Here is a 27,471-nt window from a genome sequence, read left to right as displayed (position 1 = left end):
TTTGTTTCGCTTTTTTTAGACAATGCGGCTACAGCAAAGCCTCTCAAGAAGGAGACGAGGAACTTTACTTCCAGTGTAAGTGACGGTTGGACCTTTTCCTGTTTCACAGTTCTGTAATATGGAAGACCAAAACTGCCAAAATCAAAAATAAATGCATGAATAAATAAATAAATAAATAAATAAATAAATAATGGAAAAAAAGATATAAAAAAATATAATTCAAAAATTGAATAAAAAAAAATATTTTATAATTTTGAATTGTTTTATATTATTTTATTCATATTTATCTTTTGTAGTTTTTGACTTATATTTTTTTGTAATTTTTGAAATGTATATATTTTTATATTTTATATACTTATAACAGTGAAACAAAATAAAAATAAAAATTAAATACAAAAAATATATTTAATATAATAATTAATTGATTTATTTTTAGTGCTGGCAATTTTGGTCGTCCATACTGTAAAGCATGGGTATACGCATGCACACGCACGACCACACATTCTTTTTAGTGCAACAGCATGAATTCTTAATTCTGAGTGTGGCATGCTTAGTTTAACTTTGGGCACACTGATGGAACCGATTAGTGTGCAGAGCAAAGCGTGATGGCGAGAGATTGAAATAAGGAGAGCAAGAAAATAGGGAGAAAGTCAAAAGTGAGAGATTGTAATTCCAAAACAGGCTGTTGTACACGTTTCTTTTTAAAAACCCTGCTCACTTAACTCCCAGCAGGCTTTTTTCTTTTTTTTTTTTGCCGGACAGTGACTGAATGGGGGTAGTTTGACATATCTTCTCCTGTTTGTGTGCGTGCATGGCAAAGCTTTGCTTAAGTGGTAATTGTGTGCTTAGAGTTTTGCTTTTGTGTGTGCACAGTTTTGCAAATGTAGTATGTGTGTGCATGCTCATTTGCGTTATTTAATCTCCCAGCATGCTGAGCCCTCGGGAGGGGTTTCAGAGCACCGTGCTTGATGAATAATGAGCCAAAGCCATGCGGCTGGGAATTAAATCTGCCCAAACAAAGACATGCCAGAAGCTGACGCACATGCACACATTTGGCCTGCTTTTAAAAAAAAACGCTTTTTATGGAGAACATGGACACACACATAAATAGGCTCTAAGATGTATTTTTGTTCTCTTTAGCCAGCGCACACTCCTTGGACTCCCGTGAGCCCATTTCTGGCTCATGACTGAGCGGGCTGCATTGCAAGATTAAGGTTTCGATAGTCATGCAGTGTGGTAGTGTCGCCCGCACCAAACTATCCATCCATCTATTTTCTGAACCGCTTGCTTGCGACAAGGGTCGCGGGGGGTGCTGGAGCCTATCTCAGCTGGCTGTGGGCGGTAGGCGGGGTACACCCTGAACTGGTTGCCAGCCAATCTAGGGCACACAGAGACGAACAACCATCCACGCACATAAGCACACCTAGGGACAATTCAGAGTGGTCAATTAACCTGCCACTCAAGTCTTTGGAATGTGCGGGGAGACCGGAGTACCCGGAGAAGACCGCCCGCACTAAACGATGGAAACAAAAATATTGAGACACACCTAATCATTCTGTTGTAATTTGTTCTTAGGTCTAGGGGCCAATCAAAGAATTAAAAAACAAAACAAAAAAAAACACAACCAATTACCGATCCCGATCATAACATCGAGCAATATTGGATGTTTATATTTTTTTAAATTATTTATCTCGTTAAAACGGGGAACCCGGACAGTATATTAAAGATCATTTACATTTAAATATGCCAGAGTTGCTACTTTCCATTTAGTTCCGAATCCCTCACTTTGTTCATGGTTTGTTCGCTTCAGCATAATTCAAAACTCAGAAGACCCTGAACCCTATACATAGGCTATTGCCAAGATGGAGTGTTGTTCTAACACTAAAGACAATAGAAACAGCATCGCTTGTGCTGTGACAACGATGCGGCCTAGCACATGTGGGGAAATAAAATAGAGATACTGTAGAACGACATGGTTTTTCCAGGACCGATACTGATATACTGATGCTGATTATTGGTGGTTAAGGAGGCTGATATTTTTTTTTGTAATTTCATAAAGCATCAATGCATATTAGATAATTTTTCAGACATTTCAAAATGTAGCATTTTTTCTTAGATAATGACATTTTAAATTTCTCAAAAAAAAAAAATGGTCAAGTACCTCCCAAGGTTATCAGTACATCATAAAAATGTAAATGGAAGCGTAAAGAAGTAAATACCATAGCTCTGTTTTTTTTTTGTTTTTTTTTAAGTGTAAAAAATAAAAATAAAAAATAAATTTAAACTTTGACATTTCTCTGTTTAATGTCGAACAAAAACAAAAGGTTCAGAAGGTTCCCAGGGTCGGCTTAACTGAAAATTTTAATAAATTATTGTTGTCGGTGCCGATAATCGGCCTGGTCTATCCCTGGAAACTATGCAGCAGCAGTTTCGTATTTCACAGATCATTGACATTGGCAAAATCATGACATTACGGCTGATCACAAAATGTTTCTGTTGACGTTACCAGAAATATATTTTTTTGTTGGTCCATTCTATGACCTAGAAAGCAAGTGCAGCGGAGTTGTCGTGGGCATTGCTCGAACGGGATCAAGGCTCATCTGCAATCTGCTTTAATAAACCAGGTTTAGATATTGTTCAAAGTGATTGCATGGAAAAAATGCAAGCGCAACAGAGAGGGAAAGCATCTGGGGAAATCACTGGCAAAATAGGATGGAGATAGCCCGGCATGATAATGCTATTGCGTTTTGTCTTTTTTTTTTTTTTTTTTTTTTTTTTTTTTTTTTTTTTGTCGAGAACAGCCGTTGGCCCCTGGTGGCCCCCGGGATGCATATGCACCATCGAGGTGGTTGATGCCAAGTGAATGAGATCCAACTAGTGATAATTTGGATTAAATTGTGCCCACAGATATGGCGTGTGTTGATCATCATCCTGTGGTTCAGCAAAAAGGGGGAAAAATATTGGCGTCAAATTTCTTTTAAATGAAAATGCCAATCTTGACTTTGTTGTTTTTTTAATTTAATTTTACTATTTTAATCTATATTGTTTTGTAGCTTTGTTTTTATTTATTTATTTTTCTATAGTGTTTAACTGTTTTCTTTTAGTGTTTAAATGTTTTTAAATGTGGTAGTTATTAAATTTTTAGCTCCAGTGTTTCCTCATGGGGGAGCCTTTCAAACTAAGAGGGATGGCTGGTCTTCATCCCTCTCACTGTGGACGAACTCCTCCTGGGGGCCTTTCCTTACAGGGTACTTCTGTGCCCCGCCATGTTGTGGTTTTCGTGTGTCTGTTGTGTTTTGGGTGTGTCTGTGGGTACAATCATGGGGGTGGCGTTCTCTTTTTAGACTTAGACTTAGACTTGACTTTATTGATCCCTTTTGGGATGGCTCTCTCTGGGAAATTTACATGTCCAGCAGCAATGAGAACAGATAATGAGAACAGATAATAAAATACAAAATAATTCAATCAATAAATAAGGTTATTACACCCGAGATTGAATTAATGATAATAACAATAATAATAATAATAATTAAAATTAAAAAATAAAAATGTTATTGTATTATGGATGTTCAGCACTTTGATTTGCGTTTTGAATGTATGAAAATGTGCTATATAGGGATGTTCGATACCACTGTTTTTTCAGACCGATACCGATACTCAGACCCTCAGTACTCACCGATACCAACTGCCGATACCAGTAGTACATTTTGCCGAATAAAAAAAATCACTAAAAGATATTTTTAAACAAATATATTTCCTTTAATTTTGACAAAAAAAAACAGCACAGTCACTCTTCAATACAAAATAAAACACAAAAATGCTCTTTTAGTTTAAGATTCACAATTTTGAAGTATTTCCAAACCGGTGAAGTTTTGGTGAAAAACTGCTGCAAGCTAGCGTCAGTTGCAGGTAAGGAGGACTCACTTAGCGTCTTCCCCCTCTGCCATCGGTCGCTTGTACTCGTCTACGTCACAAATACTCCAGTACTTGAAAAAAGGCTGGTTTCGGCCCGATACCGATACCTGCTATCGGTACTCGCCCATCCCTAGTGCTATATAAATAAAGTTTGATTGATTGATTGACTGTAATGTCTTAAAGCATTCATGCTTTTGTTCTATCCTTAGTTAGGGCTTGGCTGGTCCGTGATGGAGGTCAGGCCATGTACTTACCACACTTACCGTACTTGCACTACTTCTGAATTGGTTATCGTTCAAGTTTTCCATCCCTGACACTATTTGGAGCCATACATACAGTATATTCACGACTTATGCAGCTTTTTCCAGCAGCGACACAGTTAACCCTGAGACTAATCAGCCACGGGGGCAATGAAGCGTGTCTGTGTCGGGGTACGTCTCAGAAGGTTGTGAGCCGTTCCCATGCTTATGTTTTACAGGCCACACGGGCAGCATCCCCCTTTAAGCTACCGTCGTGTTTGAAAACCCAATTTGAGCGAAAAGAGCCTTCGATCTTTCTCTCATCTCTTGCTTTAAATTGAAAGGAATTCCTTTGCTTTATAATAGGCATATATGTGAGTGTGGCTTTACGCACGGGCGTATATGTGTGTGCGTGCGGAATCAATAAGCCGTTATGAGGCCGCCAGTATAGGATCCCTCAGGTCGATCCCGAGCCGTAATCACATTTCAAAGCCCCTGTCCGGCTTGTGGAAACTACCTGGCCTTTTCCTGGAAGATTATCTTTAACATGCGCTAACAAAGGTCATCTAATTGAGAGCCGCTCTCTGCCGGTTAATGGTTATTGGCTGTGTGCCGGCCACTTGATTTGCTGGTTGTTAGCGCTTGGTAAACAAAACCAGCGCTTGATAAAGGAAACAAGAGTCTTGCTGCGAGAGTAGGTTTGTGTTTTGGGTTTGTTTAGGACAGAGAAACAGTTGGGGTCAATAGCGCTGCGCCAATTAGCTGCAAAAATGTTGAGTAGTCTCATTAAGGTCACAGCAGCTCTGCTGAGGTCTTGAGTGAAATTATCCGATGTGATTACTTGTTTGGATTTGAGACAGAAGGTGTCTTACCTTGGATTTTGGCCCACGGTTGCCTATAATACATCAACCACAATGCTGGCTTTGTATTAAAATATCATAATGTAATTAGAGGGTTTTTTGTTTCGAGGACTTTTCTGCTGACATTCATTCCCGCGCGGTCATTAAGGAGCTCTTTTGTCCTCATTTCAACAGAAGATTATGCATATGTTGCATTTGTGTCATTTTCCAAGTGATGTGTGTGTTAGTAAGATAACATTTGGAGGCGAGTGGAAAGACAAAAAGCCCGGTTGAGGGAGCCCTGTCCTGTCTGGAATCTGGCTGAAGCCTTGTGGAAAGAACCCAAAGTCAGATTTAAACAGTCTGAGCCTTTCATCTTGCCACCTCCAGAGTTTGGCAAGGTCAAATCAGACGAGTTGAGAAAAAGATTTAGACATGTTATTTAGAAATACATGGAGCCCCTACTGTGACAGAGAAAAAAAATTGGAAATACAGTACAGTGGTCGCTCGCTACTTCGCGGTTCACTTATTGTGGATTCACTCTATCGCAGATGTTTATTTTTTTGGCTTCGTAACATAAAATAAGTCAATAGCTGGATACACTGTAGCACCATTGCAAAATTAAGCATTAATATTTTCACACTCGTATCTATAAACCATCCATCCATCCATCCATTTTCTTCACCGCTTATTCCTCACAAGGGTCGCGGGGGGTGCTGGAGCCTATCTCGGCTGGCTTTGGGCAGTAGCCACACCATGGACTGGTTGCCAGCCAATCGCAGGGCACACAGAGACGAACAACCATACACGCTCACAAGCACACCTAGGGACAATTCAGAGCACCCAATTAACCTGCCACGCATGTCTTTGGAATGTGGGAGGAGACCGGAGTACCCGGAGAAGACCCACGCAGGCATGGGGAGACATGCAAGCTCCACCCAGGAAGGCTGGAGCCTGGACTCGAACCCGAGTCCTCAATACTGGGAGGCGGACGTGCTAACCATGCCGCCCTCCATAAACTATAATAAAACACAATTTAGGGCATTTCTGCCTGACAGTTCACAAACGCTCGCAAACATGGGCGGAAACAGGAAGTACATTTTGTGATAATACTTTTCCTTTAAACATAAATAAAATTAGTAATTATCTATCCAAATAATTAGTAAACCTTTTTTAATGGCAAAGAAATATTTTTAGCCTTAATATTTTAAGCTATGAACTTATTCATGTAGAAAAAGCATTAAAGGCAACAAAATTAGTGTTCTGTACAGTACAGCATTTTTTTTTTTAAATTAAATTCACAAATTTTAATTTCAGGGTTCATTATGGCTCATTAGATGTGTAAATCGTGAGGTTTCTCGTTTAGATGAGAATATTTCTCATTAGGACGAGATTTATTTTCATATTTCACTTTTTTCACAAATAAGCATTTTTGCCTGGTTAAGGTGAAGGGTAATGGGATTTTTATAAGGTTTTAGGTGAATTAATGAGTATAAATTTATACGTATTTGCACACACGCACGCACACAAACGCACGCGCACGCAAACGCACGCGCACATACACAAAAAAAAAAAAAAAAAAAAAAAAGAGCAATGATGATAAGACGTTGAATCGGTAAGACTACCGAATGAACAATTCTGAGGTCTTTAAAAAAAAAAAAAAAAAAAGCATTTTTTTTTTTTTTTTAATGAAAAGCATAATGTGGGCGGCAAGTGGGAATCTTTTGTGTGTTAGTTTTATCACAAACTTGGTAAGCATTTAATACAAAATAGGTGAAGATAATACATTTAAGGGTGTGAGTCAATGTTTTGACAATTATTGATCCAATCATGTCCATATCCACTGCTATGCACACTGATGGGCAAATTTGAAACATAAGTTAACCTAAGAAATATGTTTTTAGATTTGAAAGGATGTCAGCGTGCACAAAATCACAGGGAGAACTTGAAAACTAGACAAAGATGTGTTCCAACAGAGAGTTGAGTCTTACATTTCCTGACTGTGGGGCGCTGGCTCACCGCTATTCCTTTGTGCTGCCAATATGACAATCATGCAAGGGGAAATTTATTGTTGTAGGAGCAGATACAATTCACGGTAGCATCATTAAGCAACAGTGTTTTGAGAAGAATAAATGTTTTGCTTTGCCTTGTAAAGAGACATTTATTTGTCATAAAAGCAAACACGCGTACACATACAGTACTTCCTTTGTATTTGCTGCACTGTATACTGAAGCAATTATTTGACATCAAAAGATGTTTTTGTGACAAGAGAAAGTTTAATGGAATAATGAGACGGTAATTAACCTTTACCAAAGTGACAAAGACTTAAAGCTTCAAGAAATAAACCATCTGCTCATGATAACAAAAACACATCAGAGGTAATCATTGACAAACATTGATGAGGTAATTAATGCATTATGGAAGGAACGTATACAGAAATATTTTGTCTTGCAATTTTTGAAAAATGCAGCAAACTTGAAATGGAAAGTTTTACACTGACCCAATCAGTCTCCTAAATCATACCATATAGAGCATGCATTTTATCATGCTTCATGGTAGAAGCAGATATCAAAATTCTGTGGGCTAAAATAAAAGAGTAAAGGTCAGAATTTCTTGCTGTCAGTAATATGCTTGTTGATGTGTGTGCATTTTTTTTAATATCTGTTCAGTCAAGATTCCCACACGAAGGACCTACATTGACCCGGAGACGTGCGAGGACCTGCTGCAGGCCATCCATGCTTTTGCCAAGGAGTTGGACAACTCTAGCATCAAGATTGAGAGAATTGTGCACACAGGTAATGACTCAAAAACATTTAAAAAAAAATAAAGTATAATAAATAATGATGATGATGTTGATGATAATAATAATAATAATATTATTAAATAATTGTGGACCTTCTTTGCCTCTTATTATTATTATTATTTTTGTTGCATCTCTTCCAGTAGACTGTTATTTTTTGTTTAGTTTTAAGTTCCTTTAACACCTTTTTTTTTTTTTTTTTTTTTTTTTTTTTTTTTTATAACGTGCGATTAATAACTGCCCCTTACTTGGAAAGCCTGTACTGTGGGAATTCCAGCAGATGCGTCCATGTCAAAATTTAGCAGGAATAAATGTAATAATGCATATATTTGTGGAGACTGGGGTCAAGTTGTATTTTACAAATTTTAAAATGTTCACAATTTCACAACTTACTTCATGTTAAAGATTACATAGCTCTTAATATGAAAATAAAAATGCACGAGGCTGTCACCGACTTACAAATGCAATTCTGCCATCTAGTGGCAGAAACATTTCCTCAACACAAATCAATATCACACTTGTTTTTTATAGTCAGGTACATCTTTTTAATTTTAACTCAATTTGATGAATTATTGTGGAATTAACTTTATTAATAACTAAATGATGCCGCCATATTTCTATTAGTTTAAAAAAAAAAATCCCACTTTTATGTTAACAAGCGTGTGAAAACTTTTATGGAAATTTTATCGTACATTTAGAACAGAGATAAGAATTGTGATTAATCGTAAGTTAACTATTGAACGGATTCATTGCCGTTTTATTATATATATATATACATACATGACAAAAGTGATATTATTATTTTAGTCTTCCTCCTGTGTTTGTCTCTTTCAGCCAAATTCCAAAGTCTCCTTTCTTTTCTGATCTCTGGCTGTTTATGTAGCATTTAGTAAGGGGGAGCTTGACCTCTGTTTGTCTTTCTCTCCCCGAAAGGCGACTTTGGGGAGGTGTGCCGCGGCTGCCTCAAGCTACCCAGCAAGCGAGAGCTGCCGGTGGCCATCAAAACGTTACGAGCGGGCTGCTCGGAGAAACAGCGGCGCTCGTTCCTCAGCGAGGCCGGTATCCTCGGGCAGTTTGACCACTCCAACATCATCAGGCTGGAGGGCGTCGTCACCAGCGGTAAGAGAGATCAGGAAGGGAAAGTATGGCTAAGACAAAAGTAAGCTTGGGGCGAATCTCGGTATCCAAGGATCAAAACGCAAATGGGATTTATCCATTACTAAAAAGGAGAAGATGGGGGAAGTGGAGTGTGGCAACTTATAAGATTGGAGACGTTGTCACTTGGAGAAGTGGCAATTCAGAATGGGATAAAAGAAAAAAAAAGTGAAATTAGTATTTCAATTGGCTGTGGAGCGAGGTTCAGCCTTTCAGGTAAGTCAGGAAAGAAATGAAAATGGGGGAAGAGAATGCTCTTGATGGCAGAAAAAGGGCTGAAGATTGGAAAGAGTTCCCAGACGCTGCGATCACTTCGACATCTCACGCACGGAGGGAATCAACACTCACAGCGAGCAAGGCCAGACTGCACGGCGGAATAGGAAAGAAGGTGTAAGAGCAAGTGCTTGACTGGACGCCCCACGCCAGCAGCCGAGCGACATAAGGGCCCAGACAGATAGCGATCGACGCCCCGCCGTGAAAACAGGATGGAAAAATAAACTTGAGGCAGGGAAGAGACGGAGATGATCCGCTATGAGGTGGAGGTTAATGGCAAAGGCAGTTGAGGGGAGACGCTTAAAGAGTTTGTAAAGTTTTTGTGATGCTGGCGTGTGTGCGGGCGTGGGCAGGGTGCCCGGACACACTGTGCGCAGCAGGATGGCAGCAGATGTGCAGGGTACAGTAATTGGTGCTAGAGACTCAGTGGGACCCCGGGATACACTCCAATCTCACACACGCACACGCACGCACAATTGCATTTGTCGTCGCACACGACCGCCATGCAGTCACACACATGCCGTTTGGCTATGAATCACATGGTGTGACAAGAGTAAGTACTGCTAACATGAAAGTCATTAGCATAGCAAACACTTTTGTAAATATACTTGCGCAGACAATTGAGGTTCATGACAATTTTATTATTCCAGTGACTTTCCCTGTTTTAAATTCATTTATAATATTTTATGGTGTGCTGCTCTTTTTTCACACTTTAGTGTGATTTAATCAATGGGCACAATAATGTAATTGCTCAAATAATAATAATAATAATAATAATAATAATAATAATAATAATAATAAATAAAATAAAAATAGTACAATATCAAAAAATATTTCATAATAATAATAATAATAATAATAATGGCTGATAGTGTTGGATGGTAAATCTAGCTCTATTATGCTAGCTTCAGTTCAAGTCAGTACTGTACTTCTTGTTATGCTATGATCAAAACATATGCCTACTTGTGATTAGATGCGGATGATTAAAATGTGAAAGCAGATAGAATTTGAAAAAGAATTAAAAAAAATAAATTAAATAATTTAAAATATGTAAGCATTAAAGATATTAAAAAAGAAATAAAATTATTATTATTATTATTATTATTATTATTATATGTAATGTGCTTCGGATTACTGTATTTAGGCACACGTTTTTTTTTTTTTTTTTTTTTTTTTTTTTTTTTTTTTTTAGAAAATTAAAGAATTTGAAGTGCGTGTTATAGTCTGGAAAAATATGGTAAAAGGTGGAAAATTAGATGTCCAGTGAATAATTCCACATATTTTACAAATTGTTACTGCAAAAACAAAAAAATATTCAATGCTTTATCCTTCATCCTTTGTCTGTCATTCAATGCCCAAAAGGAGCATGGATGCCATTAGTATGGAAAAGCTCCCCTCCTCTCAACCATCTTTTGCTTACACGCCCGCCACTTTCATGACCCGTTTGCTCTGCCGTTTTCCAAACAGCGCCAAGATTAAACGTAATAGGATTAAAGAAAATGCTATAAATTGTTTTGTTACCTTTTATTTTTTAAAGAAACCACAGAGGAACCTGTTGCGGTAGAAGTGTTTCTTATACATTTACTGATTGCCAGCAGCTATTTTTGACCTTGCCTGCAATGACTGTTTCTTTGCTGGCTGAGTAGCCATGATCTGAGATGTATGATCCAATTATGCCTTTACAGGTGTAGCTCAGCTCAACCATTTTAATCTCATGAAATTTTAGTTGTATAGAAACTGCTAATGAATTATGATTTGGAAAACGTGTGCTCCAGCAGAGTACTGACAAACTTGCATATGCACAGTATTTGTGCCTGTTCAATCATAAAAAAATAAAATAAAATAAAAAAGGATCGTTGAGTTAAGCACTGTCTTGCAAAATGGACGGGGTCCTCAAATTTTATTGCTGTTTCATCTTAAAATTCTGTTTCGAACCTAACCCTAGTGGAAAATGAGGGAACACTGTTTTTCTATCTGATTCCGTCTTGCAGCAATTAGCATTAGAATATAGCTAAGTTTCATCATTATTCACAAATCTGTTTAGAACTGTAGGGAAATCAGCTTGTTAGCAACATGGCCCTGGTTGATCTCTTATACTCTGCTGCTACCTGCTGGCCGTTTTTGTAATTACTACCATTGCTTCACCCGTTCTCTGCCGTTCATAGGCTGCATCAAAGCCTTCTGTATGCTCTAGCATTTTATATTAAAAAAAAAAAAAAAAGTCTATAAATATGTCTTTGGGACACTTAAAACATTTAAAATATTTAAACGTTTTTGGAGCAAATGAGTTAATTACGATTAAAAAGTGTAATCGACAGCATCAATATATAAATAGTATATGCATATATTTTTGTATGTATGTACTGTATATGTGTGTGCGTGTGCATGTATCTGTACAAATACTACGTGGGCATTAAATGTGTTTTAATTTGCATATTAAAACAGCATTAAATGAGAAAAGCTGACACCCGCAGAAACCCTGTACAGTTAAGCCACGCAGAGGATCTGCAGGTTTCAACAAATGGCAAGCGGCAACAATCCAAAAGGTCCACCTTAAACTGTACTCAATTTGTTTTATAACCAGCTGTCATTAAATCCCGAGGCAGGTTTTATGGAGCAAATTTCTTTATTGTCTATTGACAGCATTTCTGTTTATTAAATTATGAAGTTTAAAATTTTATGACAGATTATTTCACTCGTCGTAAAAGTTGCCACATACACAATACTGTCCCTGCAGTGAATACCGTGGGGCATTTTAGCAGAGAAACTAATAACAATAGTTAGACAATTTGATGAGAGAGGAGGACAGATCAAAACTAAACTAATAGCCCGAGCAGAAAAGCCAATTCAGCCTGTTTGTTGGAACTTTTATTTGAATAGCAATGCAGCATGCTGCCAATACCGCTGGCTATTCAAGGGAATAGATTCAATTAAATGTATAAAACTCACCTGACCATCAAGACTCATGGATTATTAATTTGAAGACTAACAATAACCCCTTTGTGCCTGCTCCTTCATCTAATTCATGCATTTTTTATTTATTTTTAAGCTTGTGATGTATCTAGAATATGCTTGCATGATGAATAAATCCATACTCCCTCACCAAATCTGCCTTAACAAAAATACTAATGCTCATTCTTGGTTGATTGTCAGAATGGTAGATTGTTTGCTGTTATCAAACTCGCCTATGTGCTCAAAAACTCACCTATGCGCTTTCTGAAGTGCAATCAAATGCCACAAGATGACACCAAAGCCTTGTCTAATACAAAGTCGGACTTCTTGTGGCATCTTGGGAACCATTTCAGGAACTACATTGAAGCAATACCTCAGCACAAAGACAAACTGTAAGACAGGGAGGAGCTAAATATATCCTATAGGAGATTGGGAAAATGAGTCATTAATTTTAAGGGGAATATTAAGAGAGGAGTTTGAATTATATTCAACCTTCAAAAACAAAGCTGAAAAAAATGTTCATATGCAAGTAGCCACAATTTAAACCAAGAATTCTTGCCCTTCAAAATATGCCTTAACTCTTTGACTGCCAAAAACATCTAATGACGTATTCTAAAATTGTAATGAATTCCACCATCAACGTTAATTGACGTTTAGTATGTTGTTTCTTTTTTTTTTTTCCTCAATGGGCAGTGCAACGTCTTGTGCAGCGCTGCCTTGTCATTGGGGTTGTGAAATCAAAAACAACCACTAACTATGGCCAGCAGATGGCAGCATTGTATCTCTTGTCAATGGTATATGGAATTACAATGAGACATGACAAATCTGTTACAATCAAACGTTTTCAAGGATGACGTGAATGCTCAAAGCCTGTCACATTAAATTTAATTCAAAGAGTGTCACTAAACAACAAAAATATTAGTATCAAAGTCAGTTGTCCAAAAAAAAATGGATCTTTTCACAAAAAGCTTGTTTTTTCTATTTTTTATTTTTATTTTTGCTTACGTCACTCAAATAACCCATTTTCAAATGGTGATTACTAAAGAATGGAATAAGGTAGAAACATACTTTTTTTGTTCTCATGAAAGAATGGAATCCAATCTTTCATATGGTATCCAGCATGTCTATGTAGTCATACCACCCAATATTGTGTTTGCTTTGAAGGATGAGTGAAAATTGGCTGGCGCTGTCGGGGTTGTTTGTTTGGATAAGGTTTGGCAGTCAGAGTTAAGTTACCAACTAACCTAAAGAGACCAACTTTGTACTGTATATTGTTAGTTTACAGGTGTACAGTAATAATAATAATGATCCTTCACTTTTCTTTTCTCCTTGTTTGCTGTCTCGCTCCCATTTCGGTCTTATTTTCCCTAACAACGCATTTCAAAGCAGTGCAGGATCACTGCCTCCATTTTTTTGTTGTTTTTTTTTGTAGATGCACATCGTGTGGGTGTTGTTTGCGTGTAATGTACAGGAAGCTCGTTGGCTTGCGTGCGTCTGTGTGCGTGTACGTGAGGGTGTCGAGTGAGTGTTTAAGGGTGCTTAAACTTGCTGAGACAGCCAGGGCAGCACGCAGGTTCTTCCAGCTTCGCCACAGTTCACTGAGTGAAGAATGGCTTTGCCGCAAATCCTGCAGTGCTGCCAAGAGGGCTAGCCTCACTTTATTCCCACTCCTGCGTCTTGTGTCTCTATTACTTCACATACAGTATGCACCGTTTCTCTCCTCTGCAGTCAATCTCAGTTTAATTTGGCCTGTTTTGTTTGTGCTCAGGTAACACCATGATGATTATAGTGGAGAGCATGTCGAATGGGGCCTTGGACTCCTTCCTTCGGGTAAGTCGGTCTCTATTAATATTCGGGACGGCTTTTCCAAACATAAAAGCAGTCGAGTGGAAATGAAGCAAAAAGGCTAACTATAATTTAGTAAAGCAGATTTTTTTTTTCACTACAACCTTGTTAATATGAAAAAGTAATTATTCAAACCAAGCACTACCTCATCACAAAAGTACTTGAACAATGAACATAACCTTATTTAAATCTTCCAACATATTGTTAATTTTTACAAAAATATAAATTCAACCTAGTTTTCACCATTCCGAGGCCAGCATGCTTGTTATATAAGAGAAAATGTTCATGATTACACACAAATGGGGTGTTTTTGCTTAAAAATGCTACAAGATGGTACTGTGGTCCTCTGTGTTCCAAAAAAAAAAAAAAAAATCGGATTTTGTAAAGCCCAATAGTAACAAAAGGGTCACAACTTGTGAATCTATAGAATGGGTGTGCAACCTGGAGCTCTTGAACCACATGTGGCTCTTTTTGTTCCCACTCCTGTGGATCTCAAAAAAATAAAAAAAAATAAAAATTTGAGAAATTATTTTATTCTATTATTTTTACATATTTTAAATTTTTGGATACAATATTTAAATTTAAAAAAATAATGAATAAATATTCAAAAAATGTCAGTCGAAATTTGTAAGTAGTAATAATAATAATAGTAATAATAATAATAATAATAATAATAATAATAATAATAATATATTTTTTAACCTAATCATGTCAAAAAAGTGATCATTAAATGTCCAAAAGGAAGATGAAAAGCATAAAATTGAACAGAATTGCCAAAAAATTTGATTTTTTTTTTTTTTTTTTTTTTTAAAGGCAGAAAAGAAAACGTTCATAAAGTAACAATAAAATGTCCAAATCAAAAGAGGACATAAAATTTCCATAAAATGTCTTTGGAACTGCCAAAAAAAAAAGTTTCAGAAAATTAATTAAAAAAAAGAAAAAGGAAAAAAAAAGCATAAAGTATAAAATGCCCAAAAGCAAAACAAGTCCCGGAAATTACCATATTATGTACACAAAATTGTCAAAGAGGTGTGGAAAAAAATATTTTTAAAAAGGCAGAAAATAAAACTTTAAAATGTCCAAAAAACAAAACAACAAATGAGAAATCCCCAAAATGACCTTAAAATGTCCAAAATATTGCCTAAAATGTCAGAAAATTGATAGTAAAAGGGCAGAAGCAAATGTCAAAAATAGCCATTACATGTCCAAAAAAAAGTTGGATAAAATTGCCAAAAATGTTAGAAATTAAAGAGAAAGACAGAAAAATCTAAAGATCTATGAAAAAGTAAGTCTTTACACACACATGAAAAATAAATAAATCCAAAAATAGAAGATGAAATGAATAAGAAAATTAATCTCAAAATATTGAATGCTACACATTTTCTGTTATGGTGCAGCTCTAATTAGCTCTTGGGCACTCAGTACAAGTAGACTGTTAAGTTCATCATCATGTTCAAAGGTTTTTCGTCTGGCTCCAGACAGATTTTTGGGGGCCTAAAATGGCTCTTTTGACAGTAAAGGTTGCCAACCCCTGATCTATACCAACAGTTGACGCTTTCGTCATTCCTCATTTCTTTCCCACTCTTCCATTCACGCTGTCCTTTCCCTTTTTTAACGCTCAAAATCACAGAAACATGAGGGTCAGTTGAGCGTAATGCAGCTGATGGATATGCTGACTGGTGTGGCGTCGGGGATGAAGTACCTTGCCGAAATGGGCTTTGTTCACAAACGCCTGGCTGCACACAAGGTAAGAGCGCAGGTGGCGCGGTGGGCGGTAATAGACTACAGTTGTGTAGGCTGATGTATGTCTCAAGCTAGCTTTTCCGTTGGCAGGCTCGGAGAATACAATTTGTCCTTGTCTCGAGCCGTGTTTGACAGTCATTTGTCAGTGGCTTATTTGAGGAATACATGAAGCTGAAAATGACAAGACAATGCTGTCAAAATCATTTTGTCATGAGGGTTTGCTCTGTCAGTTTGTTCCTCTTGAAAAAAGGAGCCGAGCTCTCAAAGCTGCAAGTACTGTCGTCGAGCTTGTTTTGTAAACGACAGTCCTGGCTGGGTGCAAACAAGAATTTTGTCCATTAGGGGGGTGAAATTGTAATTGTAATACAAGTGAATGAATACTACTAATGAAATTAATTGAAAGCGATTGTTTTACCACATTTCCTTCTACACATTTCCACTTTTACTACCTCAAGCAGTTGCAATTATCCGCCTGCAAAAGGCAACAGTGAAGTCGAATTGGCAAGAGTTATAAACCACACTTGTCATCAACAGTGCATTCCTCATCAAGAACTTATTTTAATATCAAACTAAATCATCAATAATAAAATACAGTGAAATGCATTGTGGGAGTATTTGTATCTAAGGAAGTGACATCATTGTTTTCAGCACGTTGCGACCGGTTGTCATTTTTCTAAGCAGGGTTGTCTATCTGCTAAATGGAACTATTAAAGTAAATTGCAGTAAATGTTAAAACTTTTAGCCAAGTATTAAAGTAAATTGTAATATAGCTACATTTCAAAACAAGTAATCAGAAAAAAATTAAAGCAAATAATCAATTATGTAATTTAGTTACTTTTTCAAGGTAACTGTGTGGCAATACTGCTGAAAATACACAGTTGCAAGTGAGTTTGGCATGCCACCAAAATGATATTGCTAGCTTACTCGTCCATTAGCTAATGATTGAGCTGTCTGTGATTCAACAGTTGTGGATCACTAATATGATTATAGTGGGATAGTGAAGTAAAAGTACTACTTTTTAAAGGTAGACATAATAGATGAGAGAGGATTTTCCAAAATATATTCTCTGCTCATTGTGAGTTCTATGTCTGTTCTTAGACAGGGTTTGTAAAAAAAAAAAATAATAATAATAAAAAATCACAATTCTATATTGTAGATGGGCAAAAAATGTGGAATGTCTCAGGATAACCTTATAAGAACCCCCCCAAAAACTGACATTTGATTTTTATTCTTATTATCTTTATTAAAGATTTTTGCTCTTGCCCTCCCTTGAATTGTATGTATATTTGTGTTCCTGGTGTAGGTTTTGGTTAATGCAAACCTGGGCTGCAAAGTGTCTGGCTTCAGACCTCTTCAAGAGGACAAGATAGAAGCAATCTACACTACACTGGTGAGAAAAGATATTGCATTACATTTCTTTGTATCCTAAAATTGGAAATATCCGTTTTATCTTCTCATTAAACATCCTCAGATCATGCACGTTTGTGGCGCCTGATCTTTTTTTATTTTTTTTTTTTTTTAATGAGATTCAGATCAAATTATTAGCTGTCGGGTTTGTTTGAGCTCACACAATTTTGCTGTAATGAAAGTGGGGAGAGAAAGTAACTTTTCAGGATTATGGGGTTCATCTAAAGGTGAATATTGGAATCTTTTGATTTTTCTTTTTCTTTTTTTTCTTTTTTTAAATACTGTATAGATTATTAAAGCTTTTCAAAGAAGATGCATTCCTGAACTCGGTGTCCCCTCTTTTGTCCTCTGTTACTGAATAGCATGGAGGGAAGAGTGTGGTGCTGTGGACTGCTCCAGAAGCCATCCAGTACCATCGCTTCTCTTCTGCTTCAGATGTCTGGAGCTTTGGCATCGTCATGTGGGAGGTCATGTCCTACGGGGAGAGACCCTACTGGGATATGGGCAACCAAGATGTAAGTGCATGGCAGGGATTCCTAATCTCTGGTCGTTGTTCATTATATTAATTCAACTAATTTAGGCACATTTTAGTAGGGATGGTGGATACCACTTTTTTTTTTTTTTTTTTCAGACTGATACCAGTACGAGTACAGTGTTCCCTCATGTATCGCGGGTGTTACGTTCCAAAAACTAAGATAATGGATATCCGCGTTTATTAAACAAAAATAAATAAATACATAAATAAAAATCCTGTTAATTATATGTATATTTTTTGTTTATTATGTGTTTTTTTTCATTTTGGTTTAATTTTTACTTTATTATAAATGCTTTTTGACTCATCATATATGATTTTTCATTTACATTCATTACGTTTTGAACTGATGTAATCGGCATCGAGTTTCAACTGGTTTTAAGCTATGTGATGTCATGAGCTATGTGATGTCAAGAATCTTTAATCTTTCATGTCTTTTTCTGGTCAACAGCCAATCAGATAATTCCATGTCAGTCCTGTTACCCACATGGCTAGCCACAGCCAAACCGAGTGTGTGTTTGTCGGATTATTACCTCTGTTCCTCTGTGCATCTCTACAGCCCAAGGGGGCTTGGCGTCTCGTGATTCTCGTTGCATTCCCGTTGTTTCTCGTCTAATCAAGTTTGTTCTCTGCCTCTCGATGTCATCCGAATAAAGAGTTAAAATCTTATTCGTGTCTGCGCTTTTGGGATCCAACCTTAGAGCGTAACATTTTTTATTTATTATATACGTTTTTTTCGTTTTGGTCTAATTTTTAGTTTATTATGATTGCTTTTTCATTCCTCATTTGTTTTGTATTCATTTACAGTCATTTTTTGATTAAAAGTATGAATTTTTTTTTGAGCGACGGGACAGACACCGTTGGAAAGGTCTGGTTGAGACGAATCCGCAGATGCGTATGTCCCCGGTTGGACGTAGGGTTCAAGAGATACGGCCGCGCAAAGACCAAACAAAATAAAAAACAAAACAAAAAGCACGCTGTTAAAAAATAAAAATAAAAAAATAATAGCACGCTGTAAAAAATCCGCAAAAGAGCAAGACTGCGAAAGGCGAACCCGCGATAAACGAGGGAACACTGTACTCCACTCTTTAGGAGTCACCGATACCAATACCAAGATACCACTAGTATTAAAAAAAAAAAATACATAAAATGTCAACAAAAAAGAGATAAATAAATAAAAAACGCCTTCATATCCCAATATAGCATAAAAATTTATAAAAATTAATTAATAATAATCATAATCATAATACTAATCATAATCATAATAATTTCCTTAAAAGGTCAATTTCAAGTTTGATAATTTCAGATGAAATTGTGGTGAGAATATTTAGACTCTATTTTTATTTGTCACCTCCATCTGCATTCATGAACGCTTTTGTCCATAGCCAGCGAGGATCTTATTAACAGAAGCTGCAGTCGCTCCGAAAGCTTTTTCAAGGCCTAAGCCCCCACTTTAAGTCTGCATCAGCTCCATAACCAATCCTGTTTTCTCCTAAGGAAGCGGTGACCTCCTTCCAGTGGCCTCCGCCTGTCCCTCCTCCAGTGCCATCCTGTTCTTAAAAAGTGTTGAAAATCCCTCTTTTACATTCAGCTTCTTCTGGAAAATGCTGCGTTTTTTTCCCTCTTTCCAGGGTTGAAGAGATTGCGGTCGATAGGACTCCCCCTGTTGCTATTATTCCTGACTGAATAGAGAGGCTTGTTCAGTTTTTTGCTGCTCACCCCTCACTTTTTGGCCTTTAAAATGGATTCATTTTACTTTCTAGTGAAAGTCAGTTTGGACGATGATATATATTCCAATTTAATACAATAATACAGACTATTAAAGCACGAATGAAGGTAGAATCCAATGATTGTAAAAGATCCATCTTGGTGATAAGCGTGCAAATTGCAGTCAGCATAATATGCATCCAATATGCAGGTGCAGGCTCAAAAAAAGCAACCCATTATTACTGTGTTCCAATTTTTAATGTCCAAAATTAATATGCATGAGATAATCAGCAGGTGCGAGCAACCTATTTTTTTTCTTCTTCTTCAAGCAATCTTTTTTTTTTTCAACACAAAAGCATGACAAAGTTTCCCCTCGGTCTGATGAATATTATCAAACTTTCCATTTGCTGGGGCAAAGGCCAAAGCTTGTCGAGCGCCGGGGATATTAATCCGCCTCGAATTGATACGTTATATCATAACGGGACTGTTGGTTGGCCCGTCCACCTGTAATTCATTGTGCCCTTTACCTCGCTGGCTTTGATTAAATGGAAAATGTCAAATGCTGAAAAGCATTTTATGCATGCTCTTTAGAGAGGCGGGAGCTTAAGGAGGCGAATGGGGGAGCAGATTGGCGAGATTGAGAGGAGAAGAGAGTGTTTTAGGTAATAATGCCGCTGATAAATGTCATTTTTATGAGTTTACCCTGACTTTTATTTCCTCCTTCTGGGAGAGTGTAGTTCTTGGAGGGATAGATAAGATGAAATCCCCACTGACGTCTTATGGTGAACGTTTTTTCAATGGGGAAACAGCGTTAGCTCGATGGAGGAAAAAGGACCATTGAGTAAATCGAGATGGATGTGGTCATGCCCTTGTGTTTGAAAGAGGTGAAATGTGAGCTTCAGTAAAGTACTGTACAATGGTGGAGCCCTTAGTAATATTTCAGTTATCTTTTAGACCACGTTATATGTTACGGAACAGTTAGATAGATCATTTTGTTTCATTCTTACTACAGTCTTACGACAGCTACTCAGTGGAATTTTGCTTATGTGGAGCAGAAGCTGTAGAGAAAAAAATGACTTGCTAGAAAAAAACTGACTCCAATTTTGGAATCAGCATACCAATTATTGTTTTAATCAACATAAAAAAAATCTAAGTCAACAGATTTTTTTTCTCCCCCTTCAAAATTGTTCCCCAGTGTTATCGTCGTAACATGCGAGATATGGCCCCCTCTTTTTAAAATAGGTTGTAAAATTAATTTGATGTTTTTTCTGCATGCTGGCAGAACGAATGTCTCACCTTCAGTCTTCAGTTTCATTTGTTTGATATTTTATCTTGGTTATGGCATACAAGTTGGTTAAGCTGATATGAACTTTGACCTGCTCTTTAAGTCAAGTCAAGTCAAGTCATCTTTAATGACCGCCACGTACTTGGAAAGCCTGTACTGAGCGAATTCCAGTTTCAACGCAGTGGACACGTGCGTGTCAGAATTTAGCACTAATTAATATAATAATAGTGCATATATTTGTGGCGACTGGGCTGTGCATAATTTCACAACTTTATGTTAAAGATGAGACAGCTTTTAATACTTAAAAAAAAAAAAATGCTGAGCTGTCACCGCATCTTACAAATGCACTCATGCCATCTGGTGGCAGAAAAATGACATCAACACAAATCGTCAGACGCGTTTTTTTACAATGCAGCACATCTTTTTAATTTAACTCAAGTTTATGAATTATTATGAAATGACTGTATCAATGACTAAAAGATTCAGTCATATTTCTATTGGTTTAACATTTTTTCCACTTTTATGTTAACAGGACTATGAAAACTCAGAAAAAATATATTGTACATTTAGGAAAGATATAAAATTTGTGATTAATCGTGAGTTAACTAATGAAGTCACGCGATTAATTACTAGTGCATTTTTCTTTTCAATTCATTAATAGCTCAATTTGGAATAGTTCGAGTTTTTCAAATTTATATGTTGCAATTGTCCATCTGATTTACATAATGAGTTGGTGGTTCGTAAGACCGGACAACAGCCCACCTTGACCTGGACCATCTATAAAGTGAACAGTTATAATAAAAATTATGAAACCACCCTTGTTTCTTGATTTTCTTGATCATTTTAAGTGCCTGACACTTTGGACAAATGTAATTTTTACAAACTTTAGTGGTACCAGGTAGTAAAATGAAGAAGAGTTTGAAGAAAACAACGTGGTCTAATTTTTTGTCAATGACTGTTCATGTAATTCCATTAAAATACATGCAATGCTCGTGGGTTGCCTAATAATAAAATACAAATACAGTTCATACAGTGTACATAGTATTGTGTTGTGAAAACCACAGCTAGTGTCTTTAAGGGTGAGTGGTGCTTAAATTAGTTCATATCTATATTTTTCGTTGAGGGGATGATTCTTGCTCAATCTGCTACTCAAGGAACTAACTTATCGAATCGTTTTAAAGCAAGAACCTTTCCACTTGAATCCATATTTCCCCGTAGTAGCAGATCAATGAAATCGTACTCCGTGGGACATTTTTCAATTTGCTTCACTTTTCACCGTAACCGCTCAAAACGATTTGCCTTTTTATTTGCCACCGTCCGTCCTGGCTTTTAGGTGATCAAGGCGATTGAGGACGGCTTCAGGCTGCCCGCGCCGGTCAACTGTCCCACGCATTTGCATCAGTTGATGCTGGACTGTTGGCAGAAGGAGAGAACGGAGAGGCCCACCTTTAGTCAGATCCATTCGGCGCTCACCAAGAGCATTCGCTCGCCCGACGGCATTGGCTCCTCCACATTGGCACGAAGGTGGCACGCCGTGACAAGTCTCGCGTCGCAAACGCCCACTTTGGCCTTTCCGAAGGCTTGTGAACGCCCGTTTCACTCTTCTTCTTACAGGACGCTGAGTAACTCCATAACGCTAGCAGAGAGGCCGCTTCCCACCTTCCCGTCATTTAACTCGGTCGGCGAGTGGCTGGATGCCGTGGACATGGGCCGATACAAGGACAACTTCACTGCCGCAGGATACTGCTATTTGGAGTCGGTGGCACGGATGACCGTACAGTGAGTAGCTGATGCTATTCTGTAAAATTTTTATCGCTGTACTTTTTTTTTTCTTTCCCCCTCTGAGTCCAGCATACCAACACTTACTATTTTCTCAGGACCAATAAAAATGTTTTACAGTGAAGAGCAGTATTTCAAAGAAACCCGCCTTGAACAACCCTTTTCAACAGTTTCATGAATGTAGAATCTACAGCCATAATATATATATATATATATATATATATATATATATATGCCTAATATATATATATATATATATATATATATATATATATATATATATTAGGCATATCAGTCATTCGATTTATTTATTTTTTACTTTTTTATTGCGATTAATCAGACCATTTCTATAGTTAATTTGCGATTAATCGCAAATTGGTCACATTTTGTATCTGTTCTAAATATACAATGAAAAATTGTTGTATTTTCATACTCTTGGTCATTTACGTAAAAGCGGGCAAATGTGTTTCCCTCAAACAAATATTGTTGTAGCTATTGAGCCAGTAATTTTAAAGTCATTCATAAAAGTGACTTAAATTATTGCGATACAGTTCGAAGTGGTGTAAAATTGAGTCATTGATTTGTGTTTAGGGTTTTTTTCTGCCACGATTTGGCATTAGCGATTCATGCTGGATGGTTGTGACACGAAAAGTTTAGTTTTTCAAATGAACATGAAACAACCATTTTTTTCTTTGAAAATGACAGTTAGTCTTAATTCCTCACAAATATATTGTCACTGCTATGTAAAAAACATGTCTATTTTTGTTTCATTGGGGTTTTTTTTATATGTTTTTGGTGTGTCTGCATTCTGTGTCCTTTTTTGTTTTCATTTATTTATTTTTAAGTTTTTGGGACAACTACATTTAGTTTCACCCCCCCCCCCCCCCCCCCCCAAAAAAAAATAAAAAAATGGGAGAAAAATATAATATTTTAACTGCAATTAATCGGTCAATTTCTATAGTAAACTTGTGATTGATTGCAAATTTATCACACAATTTTATGTGTTGTAAATGTACAATGAAAAAAAAATTAATACTCTTGATAATTCACAGAAAAACGGGCAAATGTGTTTACCTCAAATATTGTTGTAGCTTTTAGTTTATTGATCCAGTTGTTTTAAAGTCACCCATAAAGTTATTTAAAATCATTACAGCTACAGTTTTACAGTTCAAAGTCACGTAAAATTGAGTCATAGATTTGTGTTTAGGTTTTTTGTTTGGTTGTTTTTTTTTTCAGCCACCGGGTGGCATTAGCGTTTCATGCTGGACCTTGGTGACCCGAACAGTACAAACCATTTTTTCTTTTCAAATTAAGAGTAGCTTCATTGGAAAATGACGCTACCATGTTTTTTCTTTGACAATTTCAGCCAGTCTCCATTCCTCACAAATATATCGTCACTTCTATGTGAAAAACACTCATGTCCATTTTGTTTTTTGGGTTTTTTTTTAAACGTTTTTGGAATAACTGCATTCAGTGTACTTTTTTTGTTGTCATATTTGTTATATGTATTTCGTATGTCTGCATTCAGTTTCATCCCCAAAAAAATAAAAATAAAAAATGGGGGGGGGGGTTGACGTGTTTTTCACATAGCAGCAACAATATTATTGTGTTTATCATTGCATCATTGTGTTATAGTGATGTTTTCACAATGTTATATGCCTTTATTTTGTTATATTTTAAACCTTTGTCATCTCATGACGCAGCATTTGGCGAACGCGGCAGAAATCAAACCGATGATGTTACGCGAGCCGTCTTCTTGAGCTGTTCCCTAATGTTCCACATTGAGTGAACGGTGTGTTTGCAGAGACGTCCTGAGCCTCGGCATCACTTCCCTGGAGCACCAAAAGTTGATCCTGGCTGCCATCCAGACCCTAAGAGCCCAGGTCATCCAAATGCACGGGCGTGGCGTGCAAGTGTAACAGACTGCTGCCGCCGCAGGCTCTCGCGCGCGCACACGCAGATGGTGGGTGATGGGGTTGGAGACGAGGCAAGAGAGACCGTCTTTCCGAGTGAAGGGCAGATCAAAGGACCTTGCGCTCCTCTATTTACTCCTCTTTCCCATTCTTCCTCACGCCTTCCGCAATCCCGTCCTTTCTTTTTTTACTACGAAGCCCCTCAGAGACGAGCGACCAGTCCTTCTGGCGATGAGGGGGTGGCAGAGGAGTGATGTCATGTGACTTTTTTTGTGACCTCTGTCTGCACTTTGACCTTCAAAAACTGTGCCCGCTAAATCGTCCTGGTTCGGAATCAGCGAGAGAAGAGAGATCTTCCAGAACGGTGACCTCTGAGCTGTGGTGGCTGTAGAGGACTCCAAAAGGTGACTGGACAACTTTTTTCCCTTTACCACAATTAGATTTTTTTTTTTTTTTTTTTTTTTTACTGGCCTTGAGTCAAGACTGACAGACACTTTCTCCGCTGGCTGATTTCACTTGAAATATGAACGGACATAATCTAAGGATGTGAAACAGCATCACTATGCCAGAAGTGATCTCATATCAGATGGTGACGGGATATCTCGGAATATTGAAAATGGCAGGCTTGTAATCCGCGGACTCAGAGCAGCAGATGTCAATACTTCTAAAGTCTGAGCTGTCCCATGCAAAAAGGGTCCAACGAGTTTGAATTTAGTATTGAAATGAAGCCTGCAAAAACACTTGAAATGAACGGGGGTTGATGTACGAAGAGAGTAAAGTATGCTGACAGGCCTAAATAGATCCTGGGGAATAATGGAAAGAACTTTCAGGAATATCGGCCTGATTTTTTTTTTTTTTTTTTTTTTTGGCAGGGGCGCATCAAGTACAAGTGGTTTAATCACCCTTAATTTATGTAACTGTCTGTTTCACTCCTTGTCTTATTCTCTTTATCTTCCTCTCAAACCGTCTTCTACATGCAAATGAAATATTTAATTTCCCCTTTGGCCCAGACGTCATCGTGTAATTGTCCCCTCCGAAGGCTCGCTCGCTACCACAAGTACTTTAAAACTCAGGTCAACTCTGGAAGATGACCCAAATCTCATATTTATTTGTTTTAATAACAACCTCGATAGATGATTTTAAAGCAGAGGTGAGGATGGTTAATTTAAAGTATTTAATGTAAATGACAAAGTTAGTTTGCTAATTACATGTGAGATATTGAACGTTTCGTACGAGACTACCAATGGAGGATGTTAGCTGTCTGCACACAGTATCTGTGTATTCACAAACAGTTTAGTCTGTTATCATTGGATGTGGTGTGGGTGAATACGGTATTAGAATGTCATAACAACAAAGGTGCCAAATCCAGGTCCAGAGAGTAAAAATTCCTGCCACAATTTGGCTTTAGCCTCAGGTGCTAGTTAGCTAGCTCCCTAGCTTGCGCCCATGGTGCTCGTTTACCTGCTAGGGAATGTGCTAGCTAGCTAGCGCTCATGGTGCTCGTTTACCTGCTAGGGAGCGAGCTCGCTAGCTAGCTAATGCCCATGGTGTTTACCTGCTAGGGAGCGTGCTAGCTAGCTAGCTAGCGCCAATGGTGTTCGTTTACCTGCTCGGCAGCTAGCTAGCACTGGGGGCTAAAGCCAAACTGTGGCAGGGTTTTTATTTTCTGGGCCTGGATTTGCCACCTCTGCATAACAATTTTTTATTTTATTTTTTTTGCTTTTGTTGCAATTACAGTATGTGTTTTTCCATTCCTGTTGGGTGTTTGTGTACAGTGATTTGCCCCGTCGCCTTTTCTGAGTCATGACAAAAGATTTGAAAGAGAGCTTTTAGTTGATCGTCTTTCACAGTTTCCGATAGAAATAATATAACCGGTTTGTATTTGCTACAGAATACAGTTTGCGTCGTTCTGCTTGTTCTTGTCTCTCTTAGTAATTGTCAAATTAAAGAAACTCAGGCAGGCAGCTGACAAATTAGAAACATTTTCATTTGTCAGCCGACTGCAAGGCCTCACAGTCACAGTTAAACATGAAGAAAGGAGTTTAATATTTCTATCACATACACGCACCGATTCAAACAAAAATGCATCATCATGCATTCACATGCACAAAAAAAATAATTACGGGACCTTGTTGCCACAATGAATGAAATGTAAACTCTCTCTTTACCCATCTCTTTCCATTATATGTTTAATACTGTAAATATGTACTTGAAAATGCTAAATCTATTTTTATAATTTGTTTGAAGAACAATGTGTTGAATATAATATCTGCTCACTGTGTACGGGGTTATTTGTTTGAATTTAGGGCCATGGCCAACAAACTCTGGTGTTTGGAATATTTAAAAAAAAAAAAATGTCTTTTTGTTAGTTTTTGATGATTTTTACCCATTAGAAGAAATTCTGATGGCTGTTACAATTATGAACTGTGTTAGTAAAAAAATCTCCAATATAAACAAATGGATCATTCATAATGTTTCATGACATTGACTGCATTTGAGGATTTTGTCGCTGTTATGTGGAAAACACTTATGTCCATTTTTTTTTTTTTTTCATTTTTTTAAATTATTTTTTTCACGGTTTTGGGATGAAACTGAATGCAGACATCTCAAAAATGTTAAAAACCAATTAAAAATGACTTTAAAAAATGGGTATAACTAAGTGTTTTCCGCAAAGCAGCGATGATTTTGAAATGTCTATTGGTTCGCAAACATTTTACGCCCAAAAACAAGACGGAATTAATTCTGAAAAGTATATTTAATGTTATTGTAAGCCACTGTCTGTAAGATTTTGCAGTTTTAATATGAACAGTGCGCTTAAATGTAGGATATAAGGATATCATTCCAAATCCCAAAAAAAAAAAAAAAGTATAATTCGTATAGTACCTGTATAAGGGCAATTAAACTGTCTGCCATCTAGTGGTGAATGGTAATATTACAAATTAAAGCTACAGTGCATTATTTATTTATTTTTTCAATAGTTTGCTTCTTTATTTGTTGTTTTATTTTTCCAGCCATTTTTTTTGCCAATTACAACTTATTTTTCCATTAAAAAAACAAACAAACAAACAAACAAAAAAACTATAATGA

The 27,471-nt window shown here is 37.1% G+C and overlaps 1 protein-coding gene across 3 annotated transcripts in view; it reads left to right on the top strand.

Annotated features, from left to right (window-relative positions):
- Positions 1 to 26,784, top strand: part of epha10 (EPH receptor A10) — a 187,626-nt gene extending 160,842 nt beyond the window's left edge. For 2 of the 3 annotated variants that reach the window (XM_077506454.1, XM_077506453.1), the window contains exons 10-19: positions 20 to 75; positions 7,663 to 7,788; positions 8,727 to 8,912; positions 13,942 to 14,003; positions 15,649 to 15,765; positions 17,065 to 17,151; positions 17,531 to 17,683; positions 22,026 to 22,216; positions 22,307 to 22,471; positions 24,276 to 26,784. In XM_077506454.1, the coding sequence (XP_077362580.1) occupies positions 20 to 75; positions 7,663 to 7,788; positions 8,727 to 8,912; positions 13,942 to 14,003; positions 15,649 to 15,765; positions 17,065 to 17,151; positions 17,531 to 17,683; positions 22,026 to 22,216; positions 22,307 to 22,471; positions 24,276 to 24,390 (1,258 nt within the window). In that variant the 3' untranslated portion in view covers positions 24,391 to 26,784. The remainder of the gene's footprint in view (positions 1 to 19; positions 76 to 7,662; positions 7,789 to 8,726; positions 8,913 to 13,941; positions 14,004 to 15,648; positions 15,766 to 17,064; positions 17,152 to 17,530; positions 17,684 to 22,025; positions 22,217 to 22,306; positions 22,472 to 24,275) is intronic. The other variant, XM_077506455.1, reaches the window with a different exon arrangement.
- The last annotated feature ends 687 nt before the right edge of the window (positions 26,785 to 27,471 follow it).

The sequence above is a fragment of the Festucalex cinctus genome, chromosome 19 (assembly GCF_051991245.1).
Source record: "Festucalex cinctus isolate MCC-2025b chromosome 19, RoL_Fcin_1.0, whole genome shotgun sequence".
NCBI lineage: Eukaryota > Metazoa > Chordata > Actinopteri > Syngnathiformes > Syngnathidae > Festucalex > Festucalex cinctus.
Note: the sequence above shows the minus strand (reverse complement) of the source record. Positions and strands in the feature narration are given on the sequence as shown.